The following is a 15,031-nucleotide window of genomic DNA, read 5'->3' as shown; positions in this document are numbered from 1 at the left end:
TGCTGAGCAATGCCTGCCCCAGCCCCAGCCTCAGCCTCATGTCCTCCCTCGCCATATGGGCCTCAATCTGCCCACTGCATGCCCCTTTCTTCCACCCAGTCCTTCCCCCACAACAGACTTACCAGCCCAATGCTTATCTCCAACCTGCCTGGCTGCAGGTCAGAATCAGATTGGATTGGTCAATATGGCTCCTTAAAAATCGGCCATCAGTTTCGGCCCAAAACATTTCTATTGGTGCAACCCTAGATCGTACAGAACTGAGCATGCTATGACTGTTAAATGTGTTTGGAAAGGACACACTAGTGAAGGAGAAAATTAGAAATATTCCCCAAGGAAGTGCTGTTAGTGAATTGATACACAATGAATTGAAGAGGTATGAACCCCCTCTATGTGGTGCTGGTCAGGCTGCAGTTGGAGTCCTGTGTCCAGTTCTGGGTGCTGCACTTCAAGAAGGACGTGGAGAACCTGGAGAGGGTCCAGAGGAGGCCACTCATATGGTTGGGGCCTCTGTGGCCAGCCCTATGAGGAGAGGCTGAGGGACCTGAATCTCTTCAGTCTCCGCAAGAGGAGACTGAGGGGGGATCTCGTGGCTGCCTACAACTTTATCAGGGGCCAGCAGCATGGACTTGGGGAAAGTCTATTCACCAGGGTCCCCCTTGGAGTCACCAGGAACAATGGCCACAAGCTGAGGGAGGATAGGTTTAGGTTAGATATTAGGAAGAACTACTTCATGGTAAGGATGGCCAGAGCCTGGAATAGGCTTCCCAGAGAGGTGGTGCTCTCACCTTCCCTGGAAATCTTCAAGAGGAGACTGGATAGGCACCTGGCTGGGGTCTTATGACCCCAGTGCTCCTTCCTGCCCATGGACTAGATGATCTGTCTAGGTCCCTCCCGACTCATTGATTCTATGATTCTATGAACATCGAAAGAAGGCAAAGAGAAACCACATTGTCAAGAAACCGCTGGATCTGTATGCACCAGCAGTTACAAGAATGTGGAAGACACAAATGAAGGTGGCTTAATAAAGTGAAGGAGGATCTATTAACATGATATGTGAGAAGTCTGATCACTGACAGAGCAGTGGGGAGGAAGTAGATTGAAACCACCAGCCAAAGGTGCATGAGGATGACTGCTGAGAAACACGAAGACGACAATAAACTTCAGAGTTCAAATAGCTCCAGGGAGAAGCAAGAACCAGTGCTTTACCCAGGGAGACGAGGGCTTGGAAATTCCTCAGCATCTGGTCCCGGTAAAGCACCTTGTCCTCATCTTCCAGCAGCTCCCACTCCTTCCGTGTGAAGTACACAGCCACATCCTGAAACACCTCCTGGAGCTGCAGTCACAAGCATTACACTGTTAGTGTCTCCTCTTCCAATTGCTTCCAGCCCCCACAGCCCTGTCTGCAATCACTCGGTACTACAACTAACTGCAGGCTTTGGCATGACAGGTAAGGGTGCAATATTCCCCAATCTTCAGCTGACATGTGATGTGGATGCAGCTGTGGACCTGGGAGTTGATGTGTCAACTTTAGCCCAGCTCATCACGTTTTAATTGCTTGATACTTTGAGGCAGCCTGGGCAGCACTTATAGGCAGGGAGCCCCACTCCATGCACTCTGACAAGGCCTGCCCATGCCAGCACCCCTGCATACCTGCATTTGGGAGGAAGTCCTGCTAATGCAGCTCGGTGTGTTTGCAATATCTGTCACTAGACTTGTTGCTCTTTGGGTCTCTCTGCACCCCAAATTCTTAACACCACCTGTGGCTCCTCCTGTGCTCTGCCCCAGCTGTACTTGCCCACCCAAATGGACCTAGTGCCCTGCTCACCTCCAAGCTTTCCCTCTGCTCTGCAGGTTTGCTCTGCTGTCTCTGCACTTGGCCTGGCTCAGGTGTCAGGAAGCCCCTCTCCTCCAGTCTCCCTGGGGAAGTCCTCTGCAGCTCCAGGTTAACAGACCTGTCCTCAAGAGGCTGCTGCTCAGCTCTGCTCAGCGTCCCAGCACCTGTGGGGTGGAGAAGAGAATGCTCAGATGAGCCCTGGTGCTGCTGGCATGGGGAAAGCCCTGCTAGTCTCCTGAACAGGCCTGGGACAGAGGCAGCCAGAGGCTTCGGTGTGTGTAAGAAGGTGGAGGCAGAAGAATCCAAGGCTAACAGACCTCCCCAGGCATGAAACTGGAGATGAGTCCCAATAACTCTATCCCAGTGCAGGGTGGTGATCACAGCACCACGACAGAGCCTGCACGAATATCACTCCTTGGGAAAGAAGCTCGAGAGATGTAGGGACTGTATCAGATCCACACATTAAGGGCAGGGGGAGGGAAATGCAAAGGTCCTTCTTCTCCAGGGAAAACAAGAACAGGCACTGTGTTGGAGCACTGACCCCATCAAAATGTGCTGGCAGACAGATGGACGGTGCCTCCTGCTGCTGGAAAGGGTAGAGCTACCGCTCCTTACCTGCTCCTTGGGGAGGGCCTTGTCTGGGGCACCAGGGTGATGAGCTTCCATCTGCTGACAACTCCCAGGTCTCTTTGGTGCCAGGAGAATCTGCAGCAGGACAGAGACCTAGGTTAGTTGTCCCTGAACTAGCCAGAGGCCGCTGGGGAGTCTCATTTCCCTGTCACCTGCACCAGCCCCTTGTTCGGCACAGAGGGTTCACAGAGGCATGAGAAAGGGCAAGGAGAGCAATGATTGTAAGAACAGCAATTCGGGTGGATACAAATGAATGATTTTTTTAAAGGATTTTTTTTACTTAAATCAGATTTTATATATTTAATAGGTTTTTAATTTTTTTTTAATAATGCTTATTTATAAAGAATAATCCTCTTTAAAAGATAGCATCAGAAGTCTTTCTCAAGTGAAGGTATACCACATCCACTCGTCTCCCTGCATCCACAGAGCCAGTCACCTCACTATAGAAGGCTGAGGTTGAGCTTTAACGTAATCTTAAATTAAAATGGTCTCCCACTACATTCTCTCAGGCAAACTAAGGAAGTACGGGCTGGATGAACAGACTGTAAGGTGGATAGAAAACTGGCTGGAGCACTGGACTTGGACAGTAGTAATCAATGGCACAATGTCTAGTTGGCACCCAGTATCAAGTGGAGTGCCCCTGGGGTCAGTCCTGGGGCTGGTTTTGTTCAATGTCTACATCAGCATCCTGGAGGACAGCACCCTCAGCAAGTCTGCAGATGACACCAAGCTGCGGTGAGTAGTAGATACACTGGAGGTGCCCCAGAACAGCAGGAGAACAATGGCTGGAGGATTAGGACTGGAGCTGGGTGAATTGACAAGGGACTGGGATTGGAAGAGAGGGCTGGGTGAATTAACAAGGCTAGAAAAGATGGGATGAGATATATTGATTTTGGCACTTGTTCTGCATGTCATCCTGGAGCATCGGTTTGTCTGATGAGATGGACTGCCAGGCGCCCGGCCAGAGCTGACCCACAATTTTTGGGGGCCCTCTGCAAGAAATATTTTGGGGGGCCCTGCCCTGAAACCGGCAGTGGGGGAGGGTGGGAGGGGGATGGCTGGACACAAGGACAGAGGCAGATTAATGTTTACTGGGGCCCTGGGTAAACACAAAATTGGAGGCCCCCTCCCCCCACAGGAGCTGGGCTTGTAGGGGTCGGGGGGGCAGAGCACCTTCCCCTCCTGACGCTGTTGTAGGAGGCGGCAGTGACTGTGCCAGGCTGCGGGGGGAGGGGAGGGAGAGGGGGTTGGGAACATGCCCAACTCTTCTCTCTGCTCCTCCTCTCCCTCCCCATCTGTCCTACTATGGCCAAACATACACACAGGCAGGCACACACAGACACAAGGACACAGATGGGCGACCTCTACTTTCACTCACTCTCTGCACATGGACACACAGACACAAAATACTCTTCCTGCCATTAACACAGATACAAGCATGCACACTCACTCATGCATGCACACACAGACACTGACACACTACTCCGCACCGTCATGGTGTGCAGACACCCCCCCACCGTCATCCCCAGGCTCCAAACCCCATATCTACACTCACAGCTCCCCACAGCTTCACAAATACACCCCCCCAACACACACATACACAGTTAGAAAATAGCCTCTCATGATTTCACTACCTAATTTCCTGATTTTTAACACCTTGTCTCAATTTGCATTCCTATAGCATAGATTTCTAGACTGCTTTTTTCATACCTGAGGAATATCTGACCATCTTTCATATCTCTCACCATTTTTAATTTTTTTTTTTGGCTTGAGAGAGGATGTGGGTATCCAAAAGCTTGCAAACAGCAACTTCTTGCAGCTATTTAGTTAGTTTAATACAACATATCACATCTACCCAAAGACTTCCCCCCATCTCTCATCTCACTCATCATGGTGCCCTGTGACCAGTGGGGTCCATCAAGGCTCTGTCCTTGGACCCATACTGTTCAACATCTTCATTAACGATGTGGACACTGGAGTCAGGAGTGGACTGGCCAAGTTCGGCGATGACATCAAACTTTGGGGCAAAGCATCCACGCCAGAAGATAGGCGGGTGATCCAGGCTGACCTGGACAAGCTCAGCAAATGGGCAGACGAGAACCTCATGGTGTTTAACACCGATAAATGCAAGGTTCTCCACCTTGGGAGGAAAAACCTGCAGCACCCTTATAGGCTCGGCAGTCTATAAGCACTACAGAAGAAAAAGACTTGGGGGTCATCATTGCCCACAAGATGAACATGAGCCTCCAATGCGATGCTGCGGCTAGTAAAGCGACCAAAATGCTGGCGTGCATCCATAGATGCTTCTCAAGAAATCCTGGGGCGTCATTCTCCCCTTGTACTCAGCCTTGGTGAGGCCGCAGCTGGAGTACTGCGTCCAGTTTTGGGCTCCACAATTCAAAAAGGATGTGGAGAAGCTTGAGAGAGTCCAGGGGAGAGCCACGCGCATGATCAGAGGTCAGGAAAACAGATCTTACGATGACAGGCTGAGAGCCATGGGACCCTTTAGCCTGGAAAAGTGCAGGCTCAGGGGTGATCTGATGGCCACCTATAAGTTTATCAGGGGTGACTACCAGGATCTGGGGGAACGTCTGTTCACCAGAGCACCCCAAGGGATGACGAGGTCGAACGGTCACAAACTCCTGCAAGACCGTTTCAGGCTGGACATAAGGAAGAATTTCTTTACTGTCCGAGCCCCCAAGGTCTGGAACAGCCTGCCAGCGGAGGTGGTTCAAGCACCTACATTGAACACCTTCAAGAGTAAATTGGATGCTTATCTTGCTGGGATCCCATGACCCCAGCTGACTTCCTGCCCTTTGGACAGGGGGCTGGACTCGATGATCTCCCAAGGTCCCTTCCAGCCCTAATGTCTATGAAATCTACGAAATCTCCTGGACAAGCCTCCTGCCTGCACCTGAGCTCTGCTCCCGGCTCTGTGCTGGTGGAATGCCTGTGGCCAGCCCACGTGTGCATGCAGTATATGAATGCTGGGCTGCCTGCCTCTCTCTCCCAGGGCCCATGTCCTGAAGGGCCCTGGGCAACTGCCCACCTTGCTCAAGCACTTATCCACCTATGTGCAGGGGCCCCCTTAGCTGCAGGACCCCCTACAGCCACAGGTTTCTCAGTGTAGGATAGGCCAGCCCTGAGCCCAACTCCGACTTGTGATCAACTTGGCTGGCCACTAAGTTGATCTAAGCACTAGTAAGACTGGTAATGTATATCAGTGCAGAACAGAAATTGTGTGTGTGTGTTAAGTGCTTAATCAATAAATGTGACATCTTGCCTTATGCTCCCTCATAAGGTTTCACTCGTGATTTGAGCAATTGGCAATTTGTGTAACATTTAAGTGGTGGAGAATTGTGAAAGGGGGGGATACAGAAGAAGCTCCATGTTTACTGTTCTTTTGGTATACACAACCTGGGTTGTAGAATTCCCTAAGCTTATGGGAGAAGTTGAATTCTCACCAATTAGGAGATTCAGAGATGTTTTTGTTAGGAGAAAGAAGCAAGTTTATGGAAACTAGTTTATTGATGTTTCTTGGCTGTAGATTACCCAAGAAACTATGGAGGGAGTTTAGGATCTCTGCTTCTACCACTAATCCTTGGCTGTAGCCATACCTGAGGGTCAGAAGGGGAAATTTAAGTGTTGTGCATTTCGTGACCACAGATTTTAAGAGATATTGTGACTTAAGGCAAGTTGACTTTAAAGGGTGGAAAGAGGTGGTATCTGAATAGCAGGTTGTAAGAAGTATAGGAGTTTATTAATTAACATCTATTGAAACAGGTTAAGCAGTTGAAAAATCCTTAGTGTCAACAGGCTGTTGAAGCTTTGCAGATGGCTGTTATGCAAAAGACAAAAGCAAAGAGGTTGGCGGACCTCCTCTGGCGGGCTTTAAACTAGGCTCGTTGGGGGAAGGGGAAGATGAGGGTGGAAGAATCATTGGACTGCAAGACCAAGCAACACTCACAAGTACAGCCCAGCCTAGACCGACGAGCGAAACATATACACAGGTAAGTGACAGGGGCCAGGGCAATGCTGTGATTAGGGGGCCGGTACACATATCCACAGGAGGCCTCAAATGCCTCTACACAAACGCTTATAGTATGGGAAACAAGCAGAAGGAACTCACCCTCCTGCTGGCTGACACCAGCCCGGACATAGTGGGGATCACTGACACGTGGTGGGACTCAACGCATGACTGGGTGGTGAATGTCAAGGGCTATAGGCTGTACAGGAGGGACAGGATAGGAAGGAAAGGTGGGAGCGTGGCACTCTTCATTAAGGAGTAATACTCATCCTCATCAATTAACAGAATCAGAGGAAGGGCACTCTGAAGTGCTTTGGGTTAGAATACAAGGCAGTCGAGGGGAAAGAGACTTAACAGTGGGGGTCTACTACAGACCTCTCAACCAAGGGGAAGAGCTCGACCAGGAATTCTTAGGTCAGCTCATGGAGGTAGTGAAGTCTAAGGATGTGGTAGTAGTGGGGGACCTGAACTTCCCAGACATCTGGGAAGAGCAGTCAGCCAGGTCTGACCACTCACGTAGGTTCTTAGCCAGAATACAGGACCTCAATCTAACCCAGGAGGTGCACAGCCCCACCGGGGGAGACGCCGTGTTGGACCTGGTGCTGGCAAAGGGAGATGACCTGGTGACGGGGCTGCAGGTGCTCGAACACCTGGGTGACAGTGATCATCACCTGCTGGAATTCACCATCCAGCACAAGGTGGCAAAGGCCTGCCGCAAGGCAGCAGCCCTAGATTTCAGGAGGGCAAACTTGAATGAGCTAAGGAGAATAGTCGGGGAAGCACTGAGGTCCCAGAGGGGAGGGGAGCCAGGTGTCCAAGGAGACTGGTTGCTCCTTAAGGAGATGATCCTCCAAGCCCAAAGGGAGGTAATCCCAATGCGGATCAAAGGAAGCAGGAGGGCACACAAGCCCCCATGGCTCACCAAAAGCATCCAGGAATATCTCTTAGCTAAAAGGGAGGCGTACACCCAATGGAAAGGAGGGGCCATCACCAGGGATGACTATACTGCAGTTGCTCGGGGATGTAGGGGGGCAGTCAGGAAGGCCAAGGCGGAGATGGGACTGGGACAAGCTTCCTGGATCAAGGACAACAAGAAGTCCTTTTTTAAATACATAGGGGGTAAAAAGAAGGTTCCGAGTAATGTGGGGCCCCTGCAGGACACACTAGGAAATTTGGTCATCACACCAGACGATAAAGCCAACATATTTAACGATTTCTTTGCCTCCATCTCCCTAAGCAGGGACTGGAACAGTCACCCCCCTGCTGGGTCCCCCTTAGATACCAGGGGAGGCGCACCTAGGCCAAGCGTTAGTGAGGAACTAGTTAGGGAACTTCTGGAGGGAATGGATGTATTCAAGTCAGCCAGTCCAGACAATCTCCAACCTAGAGTACTAAAGGAATTGGCTGGGGTCATTGCAGGACCCCTGGCACGGCTGTACGAGCACTCGCAGTGCTCTGGTGTGGTGCCAGAGGACTGGAAGAGGGCCAATGTGGTTCCCATCTTCAAAAAGGGGAAGAAGGAGGACCCGGGAAACTATAAGCCAGTTAGTCTTACCTCGATCCTGGGCAAGCTTTTTGAGAAAATTATTCTGGCGCATATCCACGAGGGGCCAGCAGGGGAGGTCACGCTTAGGGGCAACCAACACAGGTTCATTAGTGGCAGGTCCTGTCAGACCTGCCACTGGTGGCCTTCTATGATCAGATCACCAAATCATTAGATGCAGGGGTAGCAGTAGACATAGTCTTCCTGGACTTTTGGAAGGCCTTCAACACTGTCTCTCACCCTGTTCTCATTAAGACACTGGGAGACTGTGGTGTTGACACCCACACAGTCAATTGGGTCACCAACTGGCTGGAGGGCCGCACCCAGAGAGTGGTGGTGGACGGGTCTTTTTCGGCCTGGAGGGATGTGGGCAGTGGGGTTCTGCAGGGCTCGGTCCTCGGGCCTGCACTGTTCAACATCTTCATCAGTGACTTGGACGAGGGGGTAAAAAGCACCTGTTCAAATTTGTTAATGACACTAAGATGTGGGGGGAAGTGGGCACACTAGAAGGGAGGAATAGGCTGCAATCGGACCTAGACAGGTTACAAGGGTGGGCGGATGAAAACAGGATGGGATTCAACACTGACAAGCGCAAGGTGATGCACCTGGGGAGGAACAACCGGCACCATACCTACAGGTCGGGGAACTCCCTTCTTGTCAGTACAGAGGCGGAAAGGGATCTTGGAGTCATCGTTGACTCCAAGATGAAGATGGGCTGGCAGTGTGGGGATGCAGTCAGGAAGGCCAACTGTACCTTGTCATGCATCCACAGATGCATCTCAAGCAGGTCCAAGGAGGTGATCTTCCCCCTCTGTGCGGCACTGGTCAGGCCGAAGCTGGAGTACTGTGTCCAGTTCTGGGCACTGCACTTCAACAGGGATGTGTACAACATGGAGAGGGTCCAGAGGAGGGCCACTCGCATTATCAGGGGGCACAAGGGAAGGCTATATGAGGAGAGGCTACGGGACCTGAAGCTGATCAGCCTCCACAAGAGAAGGCTAAGGCGGGATCTAGTGGCCCGTTACAAACTAGTCAGGGGACATCAGCAGGCACTGTGGAAATCCCTGTTTCCCCGACCACGAATAACGGTCACAAGCTGGCAGAGGGTAGATTTAGGCTAAATATCAGGAGGTGCTACTTCACGGTTAGGGCGGCTAGGAGCTGGATCCAACTTCCAAGAGAAGTGGTGCAGGCTCCTACCCTGGGGGTCTTTAAGAGGAGGTTAGATGTACACCTTGCTGGGGTCGTTTGACCCCAGTACTCTTTCCTGCCATGGCAGGGGGTCGGAATAGATGATCTACGCAGGTCCCTTCTGACCCTAGAAACTATGAAACTATGAGGGCCCCTGTCACGCACCGAATCGGTACTATGAATATGGCTCTGTCCCATCATCAGGGCTCTCCCAACTCACCTGCTCCAACTTGATGATATATATAAAGAAGGAGGGCATTCATTGGTGTTTTCTTCCTCTCTAGTCCTGGAGACGGGGTACTCACAAGCGCCACAATGTTCCTTGGAGCTCCACCTCCCCTACACCCTGTCCACACACCAAGCGCTCGGGGTCTGAGCCTCAGGTGCTATGCATCCTCCCTGCAAGAGCCCTCGCCTTGGATTTCTTTAATGTTGAGTTGCTGTGGACTGCCCCACCCCAAGCCTGGTGCCAGCCAATGCTCCCACTATGCCACCGCAGGGCAGTGCCTACAGAGCTGCTGCTGCCAGAGCTCAGAACTCCCATCTGTTCAGCACGCTCCCAACCTGCTTCCTCCACACTGCCAGCTTCTGGCAGGGTTTTTAATTCCCCACAGTGGCAGCTCTAGCTGTCACAATCAGTTGGCCACTGCCCTGCCCAGGAAGCAGCTGCTTGAAGAGCTGGCGAAGCACCAGCTTGCGCAGCTCTTGCCTTGCCCCAGCCTGTTCCGGTGGCGAGTTTCCCAGGGCATGGGTGGTCCTCCTTTCCTCTTCAGGAACTCCAAGGCTTGCCCCCATCATTCCCAATGCCTGTGGGGGCTTCTCATCGCCACAGACCTCCACCCTTAAGTTGCCTTCTCGTGTCTCAGTATCTCGTCATGCATCCCGAGTAGTCTGATGTTGCTTCTGGTGCACTTGCCGTGCCTCCTCGGCTAACTTATCTGGACTGCTGTATCTGGAGAGGAAGTCGGCCACAAGGTTATCTTTGCCGGGGCGATGCACCACGGTGAATTTAAAAGGTTGCAGAGCAAGCACCCAGCAGGTTATGTGGGCATTCTCTATATGGGCTTTGGTTAGTCACTGAAGTGGGGCATGATCCGTGACCACTGGGAACTCTTGGCCCATTAGGTAGTATTTAAAATACTCCACCACCCAGTGTATGGCTAGGCACTCCTTTTCTGGTGTAGTATATGTGACTTCTGCTAAGTTAAGCTCATGGCTTGCAAATGTGACCAGGTGCTTGTCTTCCCTCCATCATTGTAGCAGGACCACCCCCAAGGCACTGCTGGCTGTGTCTGTCTGTAAGATAAAAGGGGTAGAGAAGTCTGGGGTATGTACTACCACATCTCGACACAGGGCCTCCTTCAAACCCTCAAAGCTTTTTGTCATCTCGGCTGTCCATCGTGGAGTCTTTGAGGCCCTTCTTCTGAGGGCATTAGTAAGGGATGAGGGAAGGGCGGTATAAATTTTCAATAGTAATTATTGCGTCCTAAGAAAGATTGAAGTTGATGACGGTTGTGTGGTTCCTGAAAGCAGCGTATCACTCCCACTTTGTCTTTGAGGGGTCAGCTAGTTCCCCGGCCCACACTAAATCCCAGATATTTGGTCTCCTGTCTGGCCAGTTTACATTTCTTGGGATTGGCCATCATTCCGGCCACTTTGAGTTCCCCCCAGGATGGCCCTCAGGGCACAAAGATGCCATAGCCAGTCTGTGGTAAAGATGATTATGTCGTCGGTTACATGTCAATGTAACCGGAAGCATAGGCCACATGTGGAGCCAGTAGGGAATCCATAATCCTCTGGAACGTGGCTTTGGCTCCATTAAGCCCGAAAGGCAGTCACAAAAATTCAAATAGCCCCCAGGGCATGCCAAAGCCTGTTTTGGCACAATCTGCCGGCCTCATCAAGATTTGCCAATAACTTCTATGCTCTCTGCTACGCTCTCTGCTGGGGCACCGAAGCCTCGACCATGACTTCGCTCATTCTCCGAGATAGAGAAAGCCTCAGTTAGGTGAAGGGCCTCTTCACTGTTCCACAGCTGGTGTCATCTTACACATATCTGAGTGTCTTCCTCTAGGTCCCAAAGTAATTATTCCAAAATAACCTGGTCTATGACCCCGTCTCAGTCAAATCGGTTCACAGGGAGCCACTTATTCAATGTGTCACACAGGTATTGGAGTAAGCTCCGAGGCCTCTTAACATCTTTTGCCTTCTGTGCTCCGAAGAACTGTCTATAGCTTTCAGAAGAATTCTCGCGCCTGTACAAGATGGCTGCCTTTACCGTGTCATAATTACGGCCCTCTTCCCTTGATGGTGCTTGATACGCTGCATGGACCTTATCCACCACTAGAGTGCCCAACTGGTGAACCCATTGTGTACGGTCCAACCCAGTCTGTAGGGCTATCCTCTCGAACGCCTCTATGTAGGCTTCAGGTGTCATCCACAGCATTTTGAACAAGGGTGCATTCCACTGCATCCATTCATGCTGGTGTGCACCCTGTAGCTGCTGTATCTCTACTACTTGGCTGATTACCTGAATGGCCTGTGTCAGGAGTTCAGCATGGGCCACAGCAGGCAGCTGCAGTTAACTCTACCTGGGTTGGGATCACTGATCCACTATGGCAAACGCCTCTTTCTGGCCAAAGCACCACTCTCATGCCCTGAGTTGTGCTATGAGTATGGCTCCGCCCCATGGTTGTGGTCCCCACAAGTCTCCTGCCATGACTTGATGATATATGTAAAGAAGGAGGGTTTTCAGTGGTGTTGTCTTCTCCTCTAGTCCTGGGGACGGAGTACTCACAAGTGTGTCACAGTGTTCCTTGGGGCTCCACCTTCCCTACACCCCATCCACTCGCCAATTGCTCGGGTACTCAGGTCTTTGTCCCAACGTGATGCCAACCCCTTGACTGTGGGGTCCAGCATTGACAGTAATGATCCAGCCCGCCGTCTGGATGTAGACTTGCACAGGTGGCTTTGACTCCTAGCCTCAGGGGTCTGAGCCTCAGGTGCTAGGCATCCTCCCTGCGAGAGACCCCTCCTTGGATTTCTTTAATGTTGAAGTGCTGGAGACTGCCCACTCCCAGCCTGGTGCCAGCCACTGCTCCCAATCTGCCACTGAAGGTCAGTGCCTACAGAGCCACTGCTGCCGGAGCCACCATCTGGTCCGTGTGCTCCCAGCTGGCTTCCTCCCCACTGCTGGATTTTGGCACGGTTAATTCCCCATAGGGGTGGCTCCTCCTGCTGCAATCAGCTGGCAGCCACCCCACCCAAAAAGCAGCTGCTTGAAGAGTTGGTGAAACATTGGCTCACACGGCTCTTGCTCTGCCCCAGCCTATTCTGGTGGTGAGTTTCCCGGGGCATGGGTGGTCCTCCTTTCCCCTTTGGGAACTCTGGGGCTTGCCCCTGACGTTCCCGATGCCTGTGGGGGTTTCTCGCCACCAGTCCCCAAGGCTGCCAATGGACAGAGGGCATACCAGCAGCCCATCTTATGCACCCCACTGGAGTGGGGCTGTGAGCCTTGGAATCCCACCTTCAGACTGATGACACCTAAGAGAGTCTCAGAAGTAAAGACTGCATCCTGGCTAGATGTGCCCTGACTCTGATGACAGCCCAAAGATTGGTAGAACAAATGTATAGGGGCTGGTTCCTAAAATTCAGTCCAACAATTGGACACTTTGCCAGGACACGAGGGCAGTAACCTGACCGATCAGGCAATTTGTTGGTACAGAGTGACCCTTTCTAAAGGGATTAGCTAAGACTTGTAGTAAGGTAGAGCTGTATGGCAATTGTGCCAGGGTTATAAGTTTTGTGCAGGAAAGACTGTTTGTTACTGCTGACTGGGAGACTGTTTGCCTAGGTCAGGCAGAGTAGTGGACATGATTACATGCTGTGGTTTTCTTGTGATTAAGTAAGAACCTCCTGTTGTGTGCGCAATAGGAAGCTAGAGAGCAGAGAAAGTCATCTCTCTGTTGGAAAGCCTGTGAGAATGAACAGGGTCCTTTGACTCTAGGGCCCATGGGAAGGGTTACAGTATTTCATGGATGGTTACAAGAGCAGCCCTTGATCTCACATTTGGAAAAAAAAAATTGGAAAGGTCCCAATTTTAATTGCCAAAATAGTGCAATGAACCATTGAAAACAGTAAAATAAATGTAAATAATCCTTGTCAATCAATCTCTCTTCCCAGCCCCAAGAAAAACACGCCAAGAATTGTATTAATACGTGCATTGTTCCTGCACGTCAGCTTTGTAAATGTGTAAATGTGAATAACTGCAAGGAGTTTTTCTTGGAAGGTTTGTGTGTTTTCTTTTGCAGAAACCAGAGTGTAAAATTCAATCTAGTAGCAGAAGTGACTGAAAGATTACGAGGCCTCATTACCATCAACAGTGTTTTCTTCTCCTAAGCCACCATTATATTACCACAGCAACAATTGTTTTGTCTGTTTGTTTTGTATTGTTTGTCCGGCTGTGTGGTTTTTGTTTCATTGGTTGGTTGGTTGGTTTGTTTTAAGTTGCCAAAAGTTTAAATGCATATGAATATCATAAAGATATAATAAAATAATTGGTAATACCTCTAAAAATTTAATTTGTCTGTGGAATACAGACCAGGACACTTTTCATCCAATTTTGACAGGAAAATTGTTCTAATGTTTGAAACAAAGAGCAGCAATTCACATGAAAGTTTCAAGTTATTAAGTTTACTTGTTTATTTAAAATGGCAAAATGGCATTTATTTAAAAAGTACTTTGTGTATATTTAGTAAAGAACCTGATAAAAGGTTTTTAAGGCTATAAATCTCATAGTTTCATAGTTGGTTGGGTCGGAAGGGACCTGAGCAGATCATCAAGTCCAACCCCCTGCCATTGCAGGAAAAAGTACTGGGGGTCAAACAACCCCAGGGAGGTGTTCCTCCAGCCTCCTCTTAAAGCCCCCCAGGGTAGGAGCCAGCACCACTTCTCTTGGAAGTTTGTTTCAGATCCAAGCTGCCTTTACAGTGAAGTTACGCCTTCTGATGTCTTCTAGTCTGAATCTCTCCTCTGCCAGCTTGTGACAATTATTTCTTGTCACTCCTGGGAGTGCTCGGAAGAACAGGGACTCCCCCAATGCCTGCTGGTCCCCCTGACTAGTTTGTAACAGGCCACTAGATCCCCCCTCAGCCTTCTCCTGTGGAAGCTGAACAGGTTCATGTCCCGTAGCCCTTCCTCATAGGACCTGCCCTGCTGCCCCCCGATCATGCAAGTGGCCTCCTCTGGACCCTCTTCATGTTGTCCACATCCCTCTTGAAGTGCGGCGCCCAGAACTGAACGCAGTACTCCAGCTTCGGCCTGACCAGTGTTGCACAGAGGGGGGGGAATCACCTCCTTGAACCTGCTCGAGATGCATATATGGATGATGACAAGCTGCGGTTGGCCTTCCTGACTGTGTCCCCACACTGTTGGCCCATGTTTGTTTTGGCAACAATAATGACTCCAAGATCCTTTTCTGCCTCTGTACTAACAAGAAGGGAGTTCCCCAGCCTGTAGGTATGGTGCCGGTTCTTCCTCCCCAGGTGCAGCACCTTGCACTTGTCAGTGTTGAAACCCATCCTGTTCTCATCCGCTCACTTGTCTAGGTCCGATTGCAGCCTATTCCTCCCTTACAGCGTTCCCACATCCCCCCACATCTTAGTGTCATCTGCGAATTTGAACAGGGTGCTTTTTACCTCCCGTCCAAGTCACTGATGAAGATGTTGAACAGTGCGGGCCCGAGGACCGAGCCCTGCAGAACCCCACTGCCCACATCCCTCCAGGTTGAATAAGACCTGTCCACCAC

General features: G+C 50.7%; 1 protein-coding gene across 1 annotated transcript in view; it reads right to left on the bottom strand.

Annotated features, from left to right (window-relative positions):
- Positions 1 to 15,031, bottom strand: part of LOC149865279 (uncharacterized) — an 83,318-nt gene that overhangs the window by 15,019 nt on the left and 53,268 nt on the right. Inside the window, 3 exon segments of the mRNA XM_090048036.1 lie at positions 1,207 to 1,333; positions 1,826 to 1,998; positions 2,450 to 2,539. Of these exon segments, the coding sequence (XP_089904162.1) occupies positions 1,207 to 1,333; positions 1,826 to 1,998; positions 2,450 to 2,539 (390 nt within the window).

The sequence above is a fragment of the Crocodylus siamensis genome, chromosome 5, assembly GCF_052110815.1.
Source record: "Crocodylus siamensis isolate JL-2025a chromosome 5, ASM5211081v1, whole genome shotgun sequence".
NCBI lineage: Eukaryota > Metazoa > Chordata > Crocodylia > Crocodylidae > Crocodylus > Crocodylus siamensis.
This window is presented reverse-complemented; position numbering and strand designations above follow the sequence as displayed.